Source organism: Apus apus, chromosome 14 (assembly GCF_020740795.1).
Source record: "Apus apus isolate bApuApu2 chromosome 14, bApuApu2.pri.cur, whole genome shotgun sequence".
Lineage (NCBI taxonomy): Eukaryota > Metazoa > Chordata > Aves > Apodiformes > Apodidae > Apus > Apus apus.
Window position 1 is genome coordinate 16,256,678 of NC_067295.1, and position 22,063 is coordinate 16,278,740.

Genomic DNA, 22,063 nt, shown 5'->3' on the forward strand with positions numbered 1-22,063 from the left:
ACCCTATCTTGAAGGGCAGACCACGTCAGTCCTTGAGCAGGAAAAAGCCTGAGGGCTGTTTCTTTGCCTTGGAGGAGAGGAGACAGTTGTGCCCTTGCCCCAAGTCACCAGAGGAAAACCAGAGACTAAAATGCAGAGGGGAGATGTGAGATGTGAGAGCTTGTGCTACTTCTGCCCCAGTGCTGGTTGTGGTCCCAGCCAGATGGGTCCCTGGTGAGGCTGGTTCAGGGGACTGGGATGCACTGGGGGGGCTGTGGGGCAGCAGTCCCCTCGGGAGTATCGCTTTTTGATCACAGATGGAGGTGTTTATGTCTGAGCTTTCAGGCGCTGGTGCTTTGAATCCCACCACCCCCAGCTAACCAGACACGGGGTTCCAGGAAGGCAGAGGTTCCTCCTGCTTCATTTCCAAGTGCTGGCACTGTTGGGCTCCCAAAGGAAGCTTTGCAGCCTCTCAGGAGGCCTGATTCTCCTGTGAGGCGCTGCCTGGGATGGGATTGCAGAAATGTGGGGTGTCCTTGGCTGTTGGGGTGTCCCTCCCAAATCCAGGGTGCTGGGGCAGACTGGCTTACTCCTTGAAGTGTGTGTCACCCCTTCTAATCTTCCTGCCTTTTTAACAAATCCTCCAAATAGCCCTTTTGTCCCCAAACAGTGCTGCTTCGGACCTGCCAAGGGAGGATCCCTGGGGCAGCTTGCTGCTCCCCTGCCCTCCCACCAGGTGATGTGGAGGAAGAGAAGAGGGATTCAAATGAGCCTCCCTCTCTCCTCTCCACTCCTCCCGCTTCCCAGCCCCTCTCCTGTTGCCTGTGCACGGCTCAGGAGCAGATCACATCACCCTGGGCAGGTACCCGCTGCTGTCCTCCTCCAAAGGCATGTGTGTGCCTCTCCCAGCTCCCGCCGGCGGGAAGCCTTTCTTCTAGAGCAGGCAGTGACCGTTGTCCCCTTCTGTCCCCCGCTGCTCTGGTCTCCCCCTCAGCTGCTTTTCCGCTCCCTCCCCGCCCGGCTCCCCTGACCTCCTTTGACGTGTTGCATTTCACGGCAGGGAACGGGGAGCCGATGGGAGATAAGCGGGGTGACAGTGTCAGCGGCTCACGCTGCGCCTGACGGAGCCAGCTCTGCCTCGGTGCCCCCGCCCCAGCCGGGAGGTTTTGGGGAGCGCCCCGGAGCCCCCCCCGGCAGCGGCGGAGCCCATCGGAGGGAGAAGGTGGGAGATGAAGTGGGGGCGGCTGTGCCGAGCAGCGGGGAGACAGGGTTATTGTCCCTGCTTGGAAGAGGGAAGTGAGCGTGAGCTCTTCCCTCCCAGTGAGTGAACGGGAGGGGGCTGGCGCTGGGGGGGCCGTGTGCCTGCCCGCTGCAGGGGCTGGCGGGGTCCCCCGTGGCCGTGGGGTCACCCCCATCCCCCCGCTGCGTTGCCAGCCCCCCCGCTTTGCGCGCAGGTTTGCAGCAGTTCGCTCTGCTGTGCTGGGATGAATGTCAGAGCCCGGAGCGGGGAGGCAGGGAGCAGAGATGGTTCAAACAAATTAGAACCAACCCCCCCCTCGAGGACGGTGACACGGGCGGTGACAGGGGCAGCGACGGGCGCTCCGAGAGTCTCAAGCGGGCGGGTGCCCGGGGGCTGCGGGGCGGGCCCGGCGGCTCCGGGCGGTTTATTTGGAGCGGGAAGCTGAACCGGAGCCCAGAGGAAAAGGAAGAAAACACGGGAGGAGGGAAGCGGGGCCGGGCAGGGCGTGCAGCAGGTTCCAGCGGCGCCCCTGGGCGTCCCTCGTTGCCAGCAGGCTGCTCGCCGCGGATGCTCCAAGCAGGGACAGAGCAATGAATGAGGTTTTGTTTGTGTTTTTTTTTTTAACATGGCATCCACACCGGAGGGACCAAGAGGATGCGAAGGCAGCTCGCTGCTCTGCCAGCCGAGTTAACGCCGGTTTTCTCCGCTGCTTCTTTGAGGGTCTCTCGGCACGGCTTTGAGTTGCTGCCAGACACCCCAGCCCCTGGACCTGCTTCACTGACTTCATCCGGCTTTGCTCCGGGGGGCTGTAGTGAGGTGTTTTTTCTCGAAGCCCTTGTTTTTCCTCCGCCCGGCTGGCGTCAGGCACTGAGGATGCAGAGACAAGTGCTCCTGACTAGGGGAGGTGGTAGGATTTCCTGTCAGGTTCGCAGCATCCCTTTCTCTGCTGCCTGCTGTAGAAAGGCTTTGTGCTGGAGCTCGGGGAGCAGAACCCGCAGGTGACCTCTAACTGGATCAGACTTGCTTGTCTGTCCCTCTCCTTTTGCTCAGGTGTTCGGTGACAGGCTGGAAAATCGTGTTAGGCAGGTGCTGCTGGAGGCGAGGGGGTGCCTTCTGCTTCAGAAAACAGGGAGGAAAACTGGTGAACTCTGAACAGCTGCAAGAAGAGCAAGCGGGGATCTTCTCCACCTCCTGTTCTGGTCTCTGTGTGCTGTAAGAACAGACCCTTTGGGAATTCATCTGAGCAGCTGATCTCTTGGGGTTTCTCATCGCTTTCTGATCCAGACAGCATCCCCTCACCTGCTTGAAGGCCACCCCAGCTGCCCTGGGCCACCTCCCCAGAGCTCTGCTAAGTGGCTTGCTCACCGTGGGGGTCGCAGACCTGTGTCATGGCTACTGAAGGATCATTTCCAGGGGGCATTATTATCCCCCCCCCCCCTCCTTAATTCAGCTCTGCAGCATCGCAATAAATAAGGGAGCAGCCGGCGCAGCCTGGCACCTGCGGGTGGCTCTGGGAGGCAGGGGGGCTTCCTAGCCTCCCCACCGGAGGGACTGCCCGTGGAGCGCGCTGTGGACTGTCCAACAAGTCATTCTTGGCTCAACTCCTCCTGCTTTGTGCTGTCTCCCTCTCTCTGGCTCCGGCGCTCCCTTCCCGGGCTGGCGGGGGTAGCATGTGCCGCGGGGGCCATGGCTGCGTTCGGGAAGCTGACCGAGTACTTCAGCCTCAGGAAGTCGAGGACGGAGCTGCCCTCCAGGCAGCGGAGCCGGCGGAGCGGGAGCTGTTGCTGTAGTGTCACTGAGTGCAGGTATGGGGTGGCAGTGGCCTGTCCGTCCTCGTGCCTCCGTTGTGTGCCTGGGAGGCTGCCAGGTGGGAAATGCAGTTCTTGGTGTTTTGCTTTCCCTTTTCCCTCTCCTGAGCATGCCAGGAGCTCTGGAGGCATCACCTTGGTCTTGTCTGGGGCTCCTGAGTGACTCATTGCTGCAGGATGTCTCTGGCAGGCTCCATTCCCTGGCATCCATCTCCTTGCCCGGGGCATGTCCCAGGACTGCCACAGTCCATCTCAGGTGGCTGCTGGGCAGCTGCCTGCACGTGTACCTGCCTGCCTTCATCATCTGCTGTCTGTGCTGTGCTGTCTCCATGTTACTGTGGAGAGGTTATTGTGCCTCAACTGCCCTTCCCTCTCTCTGCCCCTCATGCTGTAACTTCCCTGGCTGCACAGGAAGCCAGAGGTGGCTTCTCAGGTGGAGCTGACAGCACCTGGGGACATGGGGGTGGTGGAGCCTCCTGGCATACAGCGGCCAGGCAGGATGAGGGGGGTCTCTCACTGTGCTTGGGTGCAATGGTGAGGGGGCTCCTGTCGGCCAACAGGTTCACCCTTGGCTCCTCGGGGTGTGGATTGCCAAGGGGATTGTGCTGGGGAGTGGTGACACTGGGCTGACTGGATGTTCTCTGGGAGTATTGGAGTGCTTGGGGGCTCAGCAAGGGCAGCCCCAGCACTGGGGTGTGGGGGCAGCCTTATTTTGCAAGGTAAACACAGTTAATGCTATTAAGAAAATTCCTCTCTGCCTGGGTGGCTTGTCTCTCCTTGGAGTATTACAAGCAGCTTGTAGGACGTGACTAGCACTTGATGCTGCTCTGGGCTTTTCCCCTGTCTGAGGGCTTGTGGTGGGGCAGAGGGTGACCAGCCTGAGCAGTGTGTGTCCCCACATCCTCCCGCTGACCTGCGTGTGGTGCCTCCCCACTTCTGGAGGGGTCCTGACCTCTCTGTGGGGCAAGGGAGGAGGTGCTTCTGGGGCTCTGCACTCTCTCAGTCCCCTGTGCACAGGGTGATTCTTCAGTCCTGAACCTTGTGGTTTTGGGGGAAACTGGGTGGTTTCTTGTCTGAAGGGTGATATCATGGTGCCTTCCTAACTCTGGGGCATGAGCCACAAAAGTGGCATTACTGGCGTGTAGTTCATGTATGAAATTTTCCAGGGGGATACTGGGCATGTTTGAGAGCTTCTCTTGCATGGAATGTGGCTTCACCACACATTGGACATGGCCCTTGGGGCTGCTGCCTGTTGTGGGGCTGGTGGATGTGGCTCCCCCAAGCAGGAGTTTCTCCCTGTGCCTCAAAGGTCTAGTGTGGCTGAGCTCTAGATTATGGGAGCTGTTCTCTCCCTGGTCCTTCACATGTGTTGCCCCTTGTGCCATGAGGCTGCTCCTCTGGGCTGGGTCTGAGCACGTAGATTGCTCCTGGTGCCCCCAACATCCCCAGCAGGGTGGCTCAAGTGCACCTGCAGATACTGAGCCCGTTTTCTTGATTGCACACGGTTGATTATGGAAGTAAAAATAAGTGTCGACTGAAGCATGAGATGCTTTTGAAATCAGTGTCACTTTTCACCTGAACTACTTGAGATTTTGTCTGTTTTTATCCCTCCATGTCTCATGTACGCTGCGATGTTCCAGCTGAGACCCCTGACCCAAGCTGAACTGGCTGCTGGCATCCAGAAAGCTGAACGCTTCGTGGCTGGGAGCTGAAAGCAAAAAAAACCAAAAGGCATCTGCTGCCCTGTCTGACCCTGTCCTTTCTCTAGACAGTGCCTTTTCTAGCTCTGCTGATCAGCTTTCTGGGTTTACTTCATCATGCTAATGTGGGTAAATGAAATGAGGAAATAAGATGCTCAGACCCCATGTTTCCATGTGTGTGTAAGTCCTGGAGATCCTGCACCCCAGGCTGAGCAGTGTGATGTTTAATGGACCCTCCTGGAGCCCTGCCCTGGCCCTTGTGTGGCTCAGGGCAGCTGGGTCCTACTGCACTTGCCAAAGCCACGTAGTCCCCTGGGACCATAACAAGCAAACACAGGGAGCTCTGCAGTGGGGGATGCACTATCTGGAGTGGTTAAAGTCTAAATATAGTGGTCCCACGCATCCTCATAGGATCTATCAGATATTAGCAGGTGTGTAGTTATGGTCTGAAGGGATATGCCTGCATTTTTAAACTACGCCTCCAGATACAGCAGTGCCTGTGAGGTGGGTTGAGTAAATCTGCTGGATTTGGGAATCTGTGGGCTCAAAGTTGTGCACAGGAGAGGGGTCCGGTGGTAGCATCATCTCTCCCCATCTTCAGGTGCCATTGGCCAACATGATGGTTGCAGGAGCTCTTCAGCCTCTGATGTGCCCTGTGCTGTCCTGCTGTGCCGTGACCGGGGGCACGGAGCTCTGTCCTGGTTCACACTTTCCTGTCCTCTCAGCTGGAGGCTTTTCCAACCTGAGCCTTGCCAGCTGTGCTCAGCAGGAGGATGGATGCTCTGCTGCGGGGCTGGAGCATAGTTGCCCCAGGTTATGAAATCAGTTGGACAGTTGGATCTCCAGGGGTTGAGAGGCTCCAATCATGACCAGCTGGGGATCAGAGTGTCCCTGTTGTGCAGCTTCTGCTGGTGGCAGTGACTGAGCGTAAACACACCAGCCAGAGCCAAGCTCAGGAAAGTGTGTAAGGCATTTCTTTGCAGTAACTTTTTTCAGTCTAGTAGAAGGGTTGATGGATGAGCCAAATGTTCACCTTGACTGGTGCTGCAGCTGTACTGCTTCGTGCAGGATGAACACCCAGATCATGGCAGGGCTGGATTACTCTGCAGCTCGGAGGCTACAGCGCTGGATGCAGGTGCCTGCAGGGAGAGACTGGGAGTGCTTGCTGAGGCTTGAGGGGCTTGTCCTCTCTTTTATCTTATGGTACCAGCCTTCAGTAGCTCATGCCCAGCTCTCTGCATGTTGGCAGGATGGGTGGAGAGAATCTGCTTCTGACACAAAGGGGTAATGAAAGGAAAAGACAGGTTATGCAAAATGGATCATCTATTTAGTGAGCTATTTTAAAACCAAAAGGGCTGGACAGCTGATTGTGTGTTCCTGCAGCTTTTGGAATTGGATCAGAAAATCAAGGGGCTGAGAAAATGGCCCTGCTCTGCTGTGAGTGTGCTGGGTGAAGCTGCAGGGTGGAATGAGGTTTTTGGAAGCAGGTTGGCACATTCCTAAGTGGCTGGTTTCAGCCAAGGCTGCATAGCAGTGAGTTGCCTGGCAAAATCCTGGGCTGAGGTCATGGGTGCTTGCAACTGTCCTGGGAGGGTGAGGGTTTGGTGTCACCTGACAGAGTTAACAGTTTTTGGTGAATTTTTTTAAGGAGACTCCTGATGTTGGTCTCAACCTGAATGCAGGGTGGGCAAGGAGAACATCAGTCCTTTTGTGGGAGCTGTGACCTGCAGCAATAACAAAGGGCACTTCATTAAAAATCCCAGATACTGTCCAGGGCTATTTTCTCCTCTAGGCAGGAATTTGGAGGCAATTTCATTTAGAGGCTTTGTCTCTTGACCTAGTAGTGTTTTGGGATAGATCTGCTCATTGGGCTTCAGGAGGTTGATGCATGTTCCCTCTTTGACAGCTGTCACCTCTCTCCTTCTCTGTGGTTCCCAGAGTCCCGTTCGGACCCCACAGAGGAGCTTTAATGTGCTCGTCTGGAGATCACTGCCTGGTTATGGGAACTGAGATCTTCAGAATGGGGGAAGAAGAAGGAGAGATTTGTGCCTGGTCTTGGATCATGTGACTTTCTCCTAGGGGAGACTTTCAGGCTTGGAGGCAGCAGAACTGAAGACCCATAAGATTTTGGGGGTAAAGAGCCTACATCCTCAGTGGGCTCCAGGAGAGGAGCTTTTCCCTGGCTTGGTGGGATGCAGTGGAGTGACCTGTGGTGAAATCCAGGGAAGCTGAGCTTGGGAATCGAGGAGGAAAAGTGTTTGGCTTTTGCTGAACTGGGGAGCAGGCAGGCAGGGTGTTTGCTTTAGGATCTCACTGCCATTTTTCTCAATCCCTGAATTGATGTTGGAAGTTGTTGTTAATTAGCAATGAATTAAATTATGTCCGAATTAAATTGCATAGCAATTCCAACTTGCCTGGCCTGTTTTCCCCATGTCATTAGGTAATCTTCAGGAATGGTGCTCTAGGTGATGCTCCACCTCTGTAGTTGCAGGGGGAACAGAGCTGGGTCCAGGTGTCCCTGCTGCTGTGGCAGTCAGAGGCTGTCCCAGGCCTCGTGGGAAGCTCTACCCAGGAGCTGCTCTTTGCAATGGGGACCTGTGGCCTCCCCTCCTCTGGGGGTGTTTTCCACACTGGTATCCTGACCCACGTGCTGTGTATTTTGGGCTTTGAGGTGGTTAAGCAGGGTGGGCAATGTTTGTGGTGTTGGTTTTTTTTTCGGCAGGATTGTACTTAGTTATTTTTTGGCTGTTTAAAAATATCTCTTCAGCTCTGGCAGCACGTCTGTGCTCAAGCACATGGGCGTGATGGGGAAGAGGAGGAACTGGCAAGTTTTGGGGCTGGAAAACTGCACTGAAGGAACAAATCCTGCCTTAGCTGCACACAACATGAGACAGACAGAAAGGGCAGCAGTCTTTCACCTCAGTTGTACAGCAGAGCCTTGCAGGGGTCCCCATCACCGCAGTGTCACTGCATTGAGTGTCCTCCTGGGGTACTTCAGTGGCACTGAGTTGCCTGATATCACATGGGACATGGTGCTGGGGGCTGAGCCCACTCCTTCCAGTCCCAATCTGGGGGTTTAGTTGATGCTGGCTGTTCTAAAACACGTGTAGGAGTTGAGAGCTGGCAGGATGTGGCAAGAAGCCACGCGGGGTGCCCAGAGCGGAGGGGCAGTGCCCAGAGCTCCAGGGGAGCCTCCATCCATCTGCCAGCCTTGGCAGTGCTTGGGGGTGTCACCTGCCACCTGCAGCATTTAGTCTTGCATATGTGCAGGGACCATTTTTCCCAGGTTCTGTGTCCTGCAGCTTGAGATGAGTCAGAGGCTTTCAACACGGGTTTTGAAACCCGCCCCCAAAGGGGCATCTCTGAGGGGCACCGAGGAGCTCTCGTGTGGCTGAAACCTGGACTGACTTTTCCCACTTTGTTTTTGACATGTTTTGATCAGGACCTTTCTGCTTCCAAATGACACATCAATATGGAAAGATACCTGCATTTTAAGAGAGAAAGCAAGGAATTTGGAAGTGTTTGCACATAAGTGAGGTGTTTCTACGTGAAATTACCCAAGTTTGTGGCACTTGTGTTTGAAACTTCCTTGGCTGCTGAGGGGCCAGCACCTCTGCTGCAACAGGTCATTGTAACCTATTACAAAAATATGAAAAGATTGATGTTCATTGCACATGGAGGTGTGCTGGTGCCTGACCAGGCTGAGCTGGAAATAGAGTCCTAAATCCAGTGCAAGTGACTCAGACCGTGGCCTGTTCTGCAGAGGTGCCGAGTGCCCATTAATTAATCCTGTTAACTGCAGCAGGCAGCAGACACGCAGCATCTTTGCAGCTTAGCTGGGGTTGTTCAGTGGCCATGCAAGAACGTGAAAAAAAGCTTCAGGAGCTGGAGCTGAAAACCTTCAGCCTCTGTCAGCTGGAGAGATGCTGGGTCGGGGAGGTGGGTGGTGGGTTGCAGGGTGGGTGTCCACCCAAGTGTAGCCGTGGTGCTTTTGGGGGAGGCTTGTTTGAAACTGGGAGTGCTGCTCCTGGCTGGGCATCACTGGGCGGTGGTGGCTGTTGGGGTGCCTGGTGCCTTTCAGCTCCTGGCCCTTCACCCTCTGCACTGGTGGCACGTGGCGAGGTGAAGGACTGAGCTTTCCTCCCCTCTCCCCCGTGTCAGCTTTTCCCTGGGCTGTGCGAGCGCCACATCCCTGGTGTCTCACCAAGATGACAGGCTGTCAGATGTAAACAGCTCTGTTTTGTGAGCAGAATGGTGGTGCCACCAGAGGAAATGACATTTAGCTTTTGTTGCTTGATCCAGCTGCCTGGGCTTTGCATATTAAACCTGAAGAGGCTTTTTAGCTTTGCTCTTCCCCTTTGTTTGCATCACTGTGGCTGTGATCGGGAGGGGCCTGCGGAGCAGCATGGAGAAGAAATCTCTCTTCCCATCAAACCTGTTCTCGCAAGGGGCCTCTCCACTAGAACCTGATGCATCCTGGTTCTCCAAGCAGGTCTTTATGTGCTCAGGGACACACCTGGGTGTGTTTCCATTTCCAGAACCTAGTGACCTGGCCTGGGTGCAGTGCACCTGGTCTCAGTGGGCTGCTGGTCTCTCTAACACTGTGGTCACCAGCATGTTTGCTGGGGGAAGCAATGTGGACAGCCAGGTGTGCCTTGCTTCCTTGGTTTGCTCTGCCTCTTGATGCTCTGCAAAAACCTGCTCTCATGGTTGTAAGTAGAGGCACATTTAATATCTCTCCTATAAAAGTGCTTGTACATGTGGGCCTGGGAGCTGGCTGGAAAAATCAAACTTTCTGGATCTGACCGGCTGGTAAAACACATCTGAGCTCTCAGTGTCATCGTTTTGGGTTTTGGGACCATGTTGTATCTACAACCAAGTAATGTGGTTTGTGTCTGGTGTTCTTGATGCCTGGCTTCTGGCCTCCTTCTAAAGCTAATCTTTGGGACAGGAGGTGAGGTTGGGAGCTGACTATTTTCTGCACAAGCTGGAGCTAATCTTTGCCTGGATTAGGCAGCAAAAAAAATTAACAGTTATCCTTAATTTTGGATGGGGTAGCGAGGGGAGGGGGAAGTTATACTGGTATTAAGAGGAATTACACATGTGGCATGAGTACAGAAAAATTCCCCTTCAGCAGAAACCTTGGCCTGTGAGTCGTGGTTGCTAGAAAGACTGTTTGATTCCTAATTCACCCACTGTTTTGGCACTGAGTCACAGCTGGGTGGGTGTGCAGGTAGGAAACAGAAGCACCAGCAATACACACCGGGACTTGTGCACGGAGAAGGGGAAGGAAGTGATTTCAGACAGCGGATGGGAATTTTAACAGCTTCTAATTAAAGTGGTGGCTGGCGAGGGGAAGATTTCTGAATGGAGGTTGTCCCTGTTTGCCCTTCTCTGCCTGCTCCTGCCTGCACAGGGCAGCCTGCCACCTGCAAAGTGTGTAGCACAGGGGGCTTTTCTTGCTCCACCCATGGAGCAAATGCTGCTCTGGAGCTGGGAGGGGGTGTGAGGAGGGCCTGGCTGGGCACAAGGGGAGCTGTGGAGGCACTGGCTGCCCTGCTAACAGTCATCAGGATATCCAGCTGCCTTGGCATCACCTTTGGAGGTGAAGAGAAGGGTCTCTGTGCCCTCGAGTGCCTTGAGATGTTGATCTGAATGGGGATACGGGGAGCCTGTGGCTTCATGCTGTCAGAGTCCATGAGTGGGGACAATGGGCAGAGCCCTTGGGAGCAGGGAGGAGATGCTGTTGTGACTTGGAGGGGTCTGAGCACAGAGTGTCATCTATCCATCACCCTGCTGGCATGTCCACCCTGCTGTGGGAAGCTGAGCAGGGGAGGACCTGTCCTGCAAACAGCCACCTATCCTTGGGTGCTGAGAGACCCCCTAAAAGTGACCAGCCCTGACCTGGCCACCAGGTGAGGGGGAGAAATTCGAGACAGAGCAGTGAGGTGCCCAGCCTGACACACTCCTGGGGGAAGCTTGATGAGTGGTTATCTGCCCCAAACCCCTTGCTGGGTGAACAGGCTCCCCAAGAGGGTCTTGACGGAGCATCCAGCTGATGTTGTCCTCTGTGGGAGGTGGGCTGAGATGAGTCTGAGCTGGAAAGGAAGTGGTGGGGGTTTGGGTTGACAAAGGATATTTTTCTGGACCCAGAAGGAAACAGTTCAAAAAGGAATAGAAAAAAGGACACTTGTGTTTAGAATATTTCAAGGGGAAAGACCAGAATACTGTCTTTAATAATTAATATATTTTTTTCTTCCCAAATTCCGTGTTTTCTCCTGGAGGAATAGTTGGTGATAATACAAATTTATGCAAAATGTTTTTAGTTTGCATTTCTTGATGTGAAAGTGTGCAGGTGGGAATAAGCAGCTCCTTCTGGTTAGGAGGCTACGGCAGCCACTTGGGATGGGGGGGAGCAGAATGGAGCCTTGGTCCCTGCCCAAGGCAGTCCCTTGGGTGTGGGCACCACTGCCTGGAGCACCCATGGGTGTTTGCTGCTCAGAAGCCACCAGAGCTGGTGGTCATGCCCGTGGGCTTCTGTGGGCCTGCTTGTGACAGGCCAGCTTTGCCATTATCAGCCTCGAGTGCTGTAAAATTTGGTCACGCTGCAGAAATGACAGGATTTACAACAACCCGAGCAGCTCTGACAGATGTCTCGAGTGTCTTTATGCTTTCTGTGCTGGAACACCAAGAGTTCATGCCTCCCCAGTGTTTGTCAGGAGCAGCAGGGTCCTTTCCAAGATGATCTCAGCAGCTTTTTGTCTCCTCTGTCGTGTGACTCGGATTTTGAAGCACCAGCCCCATGTCATGAGACTGGGAAAAGGGATCAGGAGTTTGGCCGTGCAGCTGGTGGGCAACCCTGGGAGGAGGGGCTGGGGGGCAGCATAATGGCTCCAGTCTGACCTTGGGGACTCTCTGCTGGTGCAGGGTGGGTCCTGGAGGTGGCTGGTGGGTCCTGGAGGTGGCTGCTGTGCTGGGCATCACGCTGGATCCCCTTTGCATCCTCCCTGAAAGGTGCTGGCAGATGTAAAGGAGGCAGTTAGATATTTATCTTGCAAGCTAGCCAGCCTTTTCGGAATGGAACCAGGAAGCTTGTCTTCCGTGTTACTTGTGCTTCATTAGCTTTTGTCTGTGAAATTTTTCAAGGGCAAACAGGAGATGAGTAATTGCTGCAAAAGAAAAGTGGGAGCCACTGCACAATGTCTGTGGTTCAGTGTCTTGTGAACCTGGAAAGTAGGAGGTTTTTGCTCTGTCCCAGCTCCTGGTAGGTCACATAACCCCTTCTCATCTCTGCTCTTTCTCACCTTTAAACATCAGTAGATGGTTAATAACGGAGTGGCATTGCAAGCTTTGTCATCTAAGGCAAGGAGCTGCATTGCTCTTCTCTGGGCCAGTTTGTCTTCTGACTTGATGTGCCCGTTGCTGTGTCCCAAACACACTTTGCTGTCCCTCGTCTGCCTCGGGGCTGGCCACGTTTGAGTCATTGGTGTGCCCCTGGGGTTTGCATCCTGCTGGTGAGCTGAGTTTCAGTGTGCAAGATCTTTAGGTGAGCTGCCTAAATCATCCAAAATACCCTTCTTAATGAGAAGGGGAGCACAACCTTGGCCTTCTTTATTTTGCAGAGGGGTCCACAAGCTTTTTATATTCCTTGTGGAGCATCGCAGATGCCTTCAGCCATCCTCTCTGCTTCACAGGTGGCTGGATGGCAGAGCCTGGTAGGGGCATGGAGACCTGGGGCACTCCCAGCACCCAGTCCCTGGGTATGCAGGTCACACTCTGGAGCTGGGGAGGGAGGACATGCGCCTGCTCCACCCTCGTGCTGGGATTCATGTTGACACCTTCGTCTGCCTTCTTTCCCCATTTATCAGAGAGAACTCTGTGGCAGGACAAATGCTCCATAAGTGTTTCTGTTTCTTTCCCTGGCTCTGGGGACTTTCTGTCTTTGGATTTTGGTTTTTCTGAGGAGGTGCAACTCCAGCAGGTCTGGGCTGGGCATCTCTGCCATCTCCTTCCTCCCAGTGCCAGCTTTGCCCTGTTAATGGTGTGTGGTTCACGGTACCAGCTGAGCAAGAGGGTGCCTGGGGCTCATTTCTCCTGCAGGATGTGAAGGGGATGTCTTTTGTCATCAGAAGGGACAGAGCTTGTCTGTGCAGTGGGGTCTGCTTGGGGCAGGGTGATCACCAGCAAGGGCCCCGGTGGGGGACACACAAGCCTTGTGGGGGCCTAGGATTTGGTTTGCTGCCTGCAGTAGAGCTGGGAAAAAGAGTCCTTTGAAGGAAGAAACCAACATAGTTTGATTAAACGAACAGCAGTGTCTGCCCCCAAAGTATTTCCTCTTCCCTTTTTAACAATTACATTTAAGTAAATGTTGAAATGGCAGCTGTAAAACACAGCCATGGTGCTCGGGCTCAGAACTGCTGATGTGAACTGTTAGAATTGGGTTTTAATCTTTTTTTTTTAACCTTGTTTGCCTGAGTGGGGCTGCCAGGGGCTGGCTTTGCCTGCTGCCTGGCTGGGACAGCGGGGATGGTGCTGGGGATGGGGGCTGGTGGCACAGGGGGGCTTGAAGGGCCTGGTGTGCCAGGGCTGTGGTGGTGGCAATGGCTGGGTGTGACACAGGGTGTTGCACACCAGCGTGCTCAGGACTCAGCAGGCAGCTGCTGCCCAAAAGGGCCTTTTGGCCTTTTCCTGGGAAATTTGGTAACTGGCCCCACAGGGTGGGTGCAGGAAGAGGGGCTGGGTCCTGGGGCACAGCTGGACTGGAGGGGGCAGGCAGGGCTGAATGCTCCTCTTCCATGTGGTTCTTTGGAATGTTTTGCTGAGGCTTGCCCTGTGTTTCCTGGGCTGTGTGCCCTGCTCTCCTGCACTTCTCAGCAGCCCCCAAAGCTCCTGCCTCCCCTCCCTATTGAAATACAGGAGCAGTTACCCCTGTGATGCTGGGAAGGGTTTGTTCATGCCACAGCCCCTGCTGGAGAGAGTCTCTTCAAGCTGGAGAGATGGCAGAGAGGAAGCTTTTTCAAACCAGCTGGTGGAAATCATGGTATTTACCAGCTCACAGCTGAGCTTGGGAAGAAGGTATTTTTATAGCTTCACGTTTGGTTTTTGTTGTGTTGGGTTTGTGTTGTTTTTTTTTTTTTACTTTTCCCCTTTTCTGAACTTGCAAGCTGAATGCTGTTTTGGTTTTTGTTTAGCTTTGAAACTGTTTCACAGCCAGATAAAAGATACTGTCTTTTCAGCTATCATCCTCTGTTCTTTGAGCCCCTGTTACCTTTTAACAGCATGAAGATGGCTTTGTGGAGGCTTGGCTTGAACTGGGAAGAGAGAATTGTGGCTTGGCTGAGCTTCTCCTGCAACAGGAGCAGCAGCCATGCCCTGTGCAGGCAGCTGAGGGGTTGGTGCTGCCTCCTCTGTAGTCCCAGATGGTTAAAAGAAGGAACCAAGCATGGTTGGGTGCTCCCCAGTGCAGGGGGGAATGGAGGACTGGGACGAGGCAATAGACCTGGGGAAGGGTCTGGAGCACAAGTCTTACAAGGAGGAGCTGGGGGTGTCCAGCCTGGAGACCAGGAGGTGAGGGGAGACCTGCTGGCTCTGCAGCTGCCTGAGAGAAGGCTGGAGCCAGGGGGGTTGGTCTCTGTTACCACACAAGAGGAAATGGACCCAAGTTGCACCAGGGGAGGTTTAGATGAGATACTAGAAAAACCTTCTTCACTGAAAGAGTAATTAACCCCTGGCCCAGGCTGCCCGGGGAGGTGGTTGAATCCCCATCCCTGGAGGTGTTTTAAAGCTGTGTAGATGTGGAGCTGAAGGACATGGGTTAGCACTGACTTTGGTAGAGTTTGGTTAATGGTCAGTAGAGTTAGATTTTTGTTGGACTTGTGATTCATGTGCTTCAGGGGTGTGCCTGGGCATGGGAGGAGAGGGCAGGAGCATGGTGCAGGTGATGGAGAGGAGTTGTGGGGAGGGCTCTGCTGTCCCTGCAGTGATGCTCAGGCCTCTCTGGTAACCTGGTTCCCTCCCTTGGAGTTGGCTGCTCCTCTCTCCTGCTAAAACGTGGCTCTGTGTGACAAGGAGTTGTGCCTCAGGGAAGCTGTCACTGCTTGTGATGGGAGAACTGGTGCTGGTCTGTGGCTTCTGCACTGGCTGCTAGACAGTTAACTCAGACACATGTCCTGGGCAGCCAGAAAAGGTGATTTTCTATTTAGATGTTTTTTGAATGCAAAGGGAAGCTTTCTCAGTGATTTTTGCTTTGTAACTGCTTTGCAATTTGCAGGGTCACTGGAAAAATACCAGTGATTCACAGGTTTGCTAGCAGTGGATAAGGTTTCCAGAGCAAGTTACGATGACTTGAACATGCTTGGATGCCCTGTGAAGGCTGCACTCTTCCTAAGTCCTTGGGCTCTGTTTTTAAGGCCAGCCAGTGCTTCAGCTGGTTGTATTCCTTCCTCTCAGACTCCTTTGCTAGGCTTCCCCACTGCTGCCCCATCCCCTCAAACATCCCTCCCTGCCCTCCGTGGGGCTCTGCTGCTGCTTTGGACTTTGGGCCATTCTGAGACAACCCGGAGACCTTGTGCTTCTGTCAGGAAATGGCTTTTAAGGTACTTGGATCCTCTTGGCTTCCCATCTCCTGCTGCTTCCCTGTCCTGCAGAGCACCTTTGCAGGATCCAGCTGCAGGCAGGTGTTTTCTTGACTCCAGCTGTGATCTGGACAGGGACGGAGGAGAGTGTTGCACAAGTTGTTGCTCATCTCTTCCCTGTGGCACACAACCTCTCCCCCCATGACAGAGCTTGGCCCTCACTGTGGGCTGGTGGGAAGATGAACCCTGCACCGTGGAGCTGAGTGCAAATGGGAAACCTCCTCCTGACCTGCCTGCTCCTTGTGTGCCTTTTGAGGCTTGAGCTCTTTGGGGTGCACATTGTGCCTGTCACACCCAGCTGGGTCTCTGCAAGCTGTTGCAGGGGATGGATGTTTGGGTGGTGTTGATTTTTTTTTAATTTTTTTTTTTTCAATTTTGCAGCCACTGCTTGTGGTCAGAGGCTGTGTGGTTTGTCTGCAGAGGAGCTGCACTCTCCCTTTACCCTGCTGCCTGAGCAGAGCCATGTCTTCCTGTTCCCCAGCACCAAAAGAGGGTTCTGGTGGGTAATTGCTCCTCCCAGCTTGTAGCATCTTTCATTTTCTTGAATCCATCTAAAACCTTTGCTGAGTTTTTAAGGTCAGGTTGCTAAGTTACACCTCCTTGGAGGAGCAGGCTGAGCAGTGTGTTGCAGGCAGGAGCAGGCACGGGCTGGAAAGATCTGGGAGCAGTGTCCCTTTGCAATAACAGGGCTCTCCTGGCCCCTGTGCCTCTGTCAGTCCTAGGCTAATCTCAATACCTCATTTAGCTGTTCCTCCCCAGTCCTTCAGCTTTATAAGCTTCGTTTGCTCAGCAGATTTACTGAACTAATTGACTGAGAGTGTAGGGGAGCCACCAACATTTACCAGTGAAGTGCCACGTGGTCCTGTAGAAGAAGAAGCAGCCATTGGCTTCTCCATCTTCTCTTTTTTAATCCTTATTTTCCTTTTGGGGCTGTGAGCTCTTTGGGACACTCCTTCTCCTTGGAGCTTGGATATGGCCTCACACTGGGGTGTATGGCTGTCACCAAGCCACAGTGCTGGAGCAGGCAGGCAAGGTTGGGAGCAGCTGGTGCCCTGCTCCTCTGCCCCTCTCCCTTTTTAGCCTTGCTCCCTGGCTTAACCTCCTTCTGTCATTCCCATTTTCCAAGAGCAGCCTGGCTCTGAGTAGATGAGGAAGCTGGATTAATCCCAATGCCTGCTCAGGTTTGCCTGAGAACTGCTGGGACTGGGTGCTGTGGCAGAACGAGGGCTTCCCCCTTCTCAGGAATGGGACATCTGGAAATGCCCAAGGACAGTGACCCTCCAGAGGAGGTGCATGGGAGGTTTTTTCATTCACTTCCCTGAGAAATCCTGTAAATCAGTGAGGCTTACTGGGGTTCTTCTGGTATTGTGTGAGCAGTAGGTTTGGGGTTATTTATTGCTCCAGCTTGCCATCTCTGCTGTGTTGCTGGATTTCTGCTGTGGCTGGAATGGTGGAGATTCCCCCATCCTTCCCTTGGGTAAGCTGGAGGCTCTCTCCTCTCTGTTTCAAAATAAGACTAAAATTAAGCCTTCAGGGTTGGACTGGGAAGTGTCCTCTGGAGAGCAACTTTTCCCGTATCAAAATAAGCAGGAAGGACAGGCTGGGGGCAGGTGTTCAGTTGCAGGAGGGATGCAGGATTTGGCTTCCCATGGTTTCACTTGGATGAGCATTTTCTCTGTCCCTCTCTTCCCTTTATCTCTGCTCAGCCCTTTCCCTCTCTTGCCCTGTGGTGATGGAAAAACCACCCAGTGCTGGACACAGCACATTTTTTGAGATGTGTTCTGCCTCTTTACCCCATTTTTTGGGCACAGGGGCTGGTTTATTTAGCCACTCTGCTTCCAGTTAACAGCCTGGTGAAGCAGCACGTGTGTCCTCCAGGTGTCACAAGCTGTGACTTGGGTGGGGAATGCTGGAGCAGTCAGCTGGGCTTGCACCCTGCCTGGCACAGCCAGCTTGTGCCTTGTGGCTGTCCCCAGAGCTGGTCGCAGGGGAACTGGCCCTGGTTTCCTATCTGGTTGTGGACTGGGAGTGATGGAGCTGTCACTGTCACTCCTGCCTGAAGTTCTCACATACAGCCAGAAGAATTTTTCCACCCTTGTCGACTCGATGATTTGCTCTTCTTTTTTACCAAAAGGCTGAACAGCAGCTAACCACAGGATGTAACAGTGTTGATTATGGCTTTTCTAATTGAGCTTTACACTTCATCAGGGACCTTTACTAGTGGGATGTGGCATCCTTGATAACACCTGGCTGTGGAGCCTGCCTGGGAAGCACAGGGAGATGCAATGTGACCTCCTGGTGGCATCAGGTCCAAGCTGAGAGTTGGTGCTGAGGCCTCCAGAGTTGTGCAAGGGATGGTAGATCCATGGAGCTGGAGTGTGCTTGGGAATTCCTGTTCTGATTTTGCATCTAAACAGGTTTCTCGTTGCTTTGCTCTTTCTGATTTAAATCATTGTCTGCAACTGAAAAATTGCTCCTCTAAACATGTGAGTTCTTCCTTTTTACCCCCGTGTGATTTGTGTGAGTGGCACTGCAGGCACACAGGGATGTTAGCACTTAAAATGCTAATGCTGTTCTGCAGGTGATGGAGCTCTACACAGGTCTGTTTAAAAAGCACTGAGATTTACATCCAAGAAAAGAGGAACATGTTGAACTCCGGCAGAGCCCGGGACTCATTTGCGCAGCGCACTGATGTGTGAAGTTACATCCCTGTCGTCTTGTGCCAGGGAAACGTGTCACAACGAGAGGTCCATACGTTTTACTGAAATAGAAACAACTCGGGATGCTAATCCTGGCTCTGTATCTCCTGGTGGGGTGGGCAGGATGGTGCTGTGCTCCTGCTGCTCTGCCATCCTGCAGGAGCCTGGCACGGAGCTGCCACTCTGCCCCGGCCCCCGTTGGGAGCTGCTGTCACATTTGTAAAGGGCTTGAAAAACGATGATAATAAAGGGAGCAGTGACAGGCAGTGCTGAGGGTCAGGAGCTTTTGCATGATAGACTCTCCCTGCACGACCTTGAGGACCAGCTGGTGGAAATAGGATGAAATGTAGCGCTGTGACGTGCCAGGCGGCAGAGCGATTGCACCCGCACCCGGAGCTCAGCTCTGCCTGGCGTGCAGGGATGGGTGGAGGATGGAGGTCTGAGCTGGAGAGAAGGCAGGAGAGGAGTGTGGAATGAGAGCTCATTTTGAGAGAGGAGGCTGAAAGAACTTGCCTTAATTTGAATAGAAAAATGCAGGCTGCAAGGGGCTGTGGCGGCGGGATGATGGAAATTAATCATGGGAGCAAATACCAGAGATGGGGAATAATTATTTAAGCTAAAGGTTAATATTGGCTTAAGAACAAGGGAGCAGAAAGCAGCTAAGAATTGAATGGTGGATGGAAACGTGAAGGTTTCGTACCATTCAGTCTGAGATTTGGGGAGCAGCCTTGTGTAAGGAGGGGCCCTTTGCTGGTTCCCCTTGGGGTGTGCTGGGGAGCTTGCTCAGGCTCAGCTGTGAGCTCTGAGACAGGGAGTCAGGGACGGGACAGCCTAGGGATGATTCCAGCCTGCAGCCCTTGGCACAGGGTGATTCTACCATGTCTTCTCCAACCGTGGTGGTGCTGGGCATCCATCCCTTTTTATCACCTTTCTGGGATCTTTGTGGCATGGCCAGGGCCAGCATCATCCCCATCGTTTGAGGGAAGTTGTGGGGTGAAGTAGGAGAAAGGGGACCTGCTCCCTTGCCCCAACACTTGGTATACTCTGGGTTTCTGGAGGCAAAAGGGGCTGGTGGTCACACTTCTGGTGTGTCTTGGTCACCCCTGCAGCTTTTGAGCCCGATCATCAGGCTTGGTTGAGTTTTGGCCCCACAGAGACCTTGAACTTGTGTTTCTACATGTCATATGACACCTTCATTACCTCCTCAGTGCCTGCTATGTGAGTCTGCTCACTATAGTCTGGACCTTTCATATAGTGCATGTTCCTGGGGCTCTCTGAGTGACCTGGTTTCCACCACAAAAAGCATTCTGCTGCCTCAGGTGATGCTAAGTGCTAAGTGGGGTTTTTACTCTCTTAAAGGCAATTTGTAACACTTCAGTCCTGAATCCTCTGTTTTGTTTATTTTCTGATTATCTATGAGTTTTGAGGTGGGATGGGTGCTAGAAATGCCTCGTGCTGTTTTGGCTGATTGTGGCTAGCAGCTCAAGATGCAAATCCTAATGAAGATACACTGGTGAAGGGAGAAGGCTTTGCTGCAGTAGCAGCAGCTTTGCAAACGAAGGGTACACTTTGGTGTTGGGAAGGACCATGTGCTCTCAGCCTGGTGGCAGCGTTGTGTGTCCTGCCTTGAAGAAGCCATCCTACCTGCTCAATGGGGCATTCTCTGTGTTTTCTCCCCTCCAGGTCTCTGGACAGAAAGCTGCAGCGACCGCTCCTGGGGAAGTCCCGCACGCTGCCCAGCATCCCGCAGTCCCCGGTCCTGAGCAGGCTTCCCCTCCTTGACTCCACAGCATACAGGGAGGAGATGCCAGAGCAGAAGCCCTACAAGAAACACTCAGCCTCTGACCACCAGAAAGGATGCACGGTCCCTTCTGCTGGTGAGTGCCACAGTGCTGCCTTGAGCTCCCACCCCTTTCTGCTGGCGGTCTGCAAAATCCTACCAAACCTTCCCTGCTTGTCTACGGGCACAACTAAGAAAACAAATCCAACCCCAGTCTGTGTGGGGTTTGTCCTGCTCCAAAACCAGCCATTCTTGATGAGGTTTGAGGGTTTTTTCCCCTCCTCTCTGAGGCTTTCTTTAAACCTGTTACTTGAACCTCCCCATCTTTCGTGTTATGTTGATGGAAAGGTGGAGTCAGCTCATGAAGCCACCAGACATGGGGAGGTGATGCTCAGGGCCTCCTGCCTCTGGGTGAGCTGCTGCCTCAGTGGCTCTCTAGCCTCTGCAACAGACCAAAGTGCCCCTTTTCTGTGAGATGAAGTGACCTTCAGGGTGCTGGTCTGTGTAGGGAGCAGCAGCAGAGAGCGGCACCGCTGAGCTCTCCCCGCTGGCCTGGGAGGGGATCTGCTCTAGTAAATGCTCCCAGCCTGGCTGTGTGTGTTGGCCTGCAGATCAGCTTAGGGTTTTTATCATGTTCCTCTACTCTTGTGCAGATCCTGATGAAATACTAACACAGTTGGGCCAGCTGCTCTGAGCAAGTTTATTGGCAAAGCCCTTGACAGCTGAAGTGTTTCAGTGCTTTTGGTGCCATTGCAATCACGCCGGGGCCGTAAAAATGGTGGGGAATGAGTTTATTAGCATTGAAATCACAAAATGGCCTGCAAGCCAGGGCTGGCAACCCAGCATTAGATAAAATCCTTGTAAAACAGCTCTCTTCAAACAGCACCCTTGGATTTTAATGTTGGTTTGTTGTGTGTGTTGTTTTTTTTTTCTTTTTTAAATCTAACCTGCTCACAGATCACTGAGCTACACAGCTGAGCAGCTGTTGAAACCCGGGACTAATTGGAATGCTCTGCAGGCTGTGTTTCATTTCCTGGTGCTACTAATTCCCCCAAAAGTCACACACAGACAATCTTGTCACATTGTTGAGCCCATCCTTCTGGGCTCCTGGGTGTGCTGCAGCACCCCAGAGACTGCTCTCCCCTGTGTGTGGGACCCATGGTTCTCCTTTCAGTCCTTCAGGTTGTTAGAGTGGGTCTGGATGTGGGAGGAAGAGCCATGGGCAAGCTTGTGTAGCTGATTGCTGGAGACATGAGGGGAGTGGGACACCTGTGAGGAGGCAGGTAATTGCAGGCAGCTCCATTACTTGGAATCAGAGATGGCTTGTGATGTTCTGTGAACCCTCAGGATTTCTTGAGTCATTAAACCATAGAATCATCACGGTTGGAAATGATCTCTAAGGTCATCGAGTTCAACCGTCATCCCAACAGCACCATCCAACTAAACCATGTCCTGAAGTGCTATGTCTACATGTTTTTTGAATACCTGCAGGGATGGGTGACTCAACCACTTCTCTGAGCAGTCTGTGACAAAGCCTGACCACTCTCTCAGTAAAGAAACTGTTCCTAATATCCAATCTAAACCTCCCCTGGTGTGACTTGAGGTAATTTCCTCTCTTTTTATCACCAGTTACGAGGGAGCAGAGACCAACCCCCCTGGCTCCAGCCTCCTCTCAGGCAGCTGCAGAGCCAGCAGGTCTCCCCTCACCTCCTGGTCTCCAGGCTGGACACCCCCAGCTCCCTCAGCTGCTCCTGCTCAGGCTTGTGCTCCAGCCCCTTCCCCAGCTCCCTTGCCCTTCTCTGGACACGCTCCAGCCCCTCAAGGTCCTTCTTGTCCTGAGGGGCCCAGAACTGACCCCAGGATTTGAGGTGCCCCCTCCCCAGTGCTGAGTTCAGAGGAACAGTCACGTCCTTAGTCCTGCTGGCTGGTCCTCGTTGCAGGAATAGAGCTGAGTAATGGGGAAGGTCTGCCTCCTGGTAGAGGGCAAAACAAAGTGCTTTGCAGGACTTATGTCTGAGAGCATCTGCCATGAAGGACACAGTATCTAGAGTGATATATGACAGGTACCTGGTTGTTATGCAGTTGATTTAGAGAGCTGTCCCGGAGGTGTAGGGGGTGGGAAGCTGGTGTAAGACTGTGGGATGAAGTCCCATTGTGAGTCAGACCCACTGCAAATCTCATCATCTTCTGGGGCAAATGCCTCCTCCTGTGTGAGTGCAGATG

At 53.4% G+C, this 22,063-nt stretch overlaps 1 protein-coding gene across 5 annotated transcripts in view; it reads left to right on the forward strand.

Annotated features, from left to right (window-relative positions):
* LOC127390480 (ankyrin repeat and fibronectin type-III domain-containing protein 1-like) overlaps positions 1-22,063 on the forward strand; it is a 248,294-nt gene that overhangs the window by 56,426 nt on the left and 169,805 nt on the right. For 3 of the 5 annotated variants that reach the window (XM_051632188.1, XM_051632189.1, XM_051632190.1), the window contains one exon: positions 19,744-19,937. In XM_051632188.1, coding sequence (XP_051488148.1) covers positions 19,865-19,937 — 73 coding nt within the window. In that variant the 5' untranslated portion in view covers positions 19,744-19,864. Of the gene's footprint in view, positions 1-1,746; positions 3,025-19,743; positions 19,938-22,063 lie in introns of those variants that run through there. The other 2 variants (XM_051632186.1, XM_051632187.1) reach the window with 1 other exon arrangement.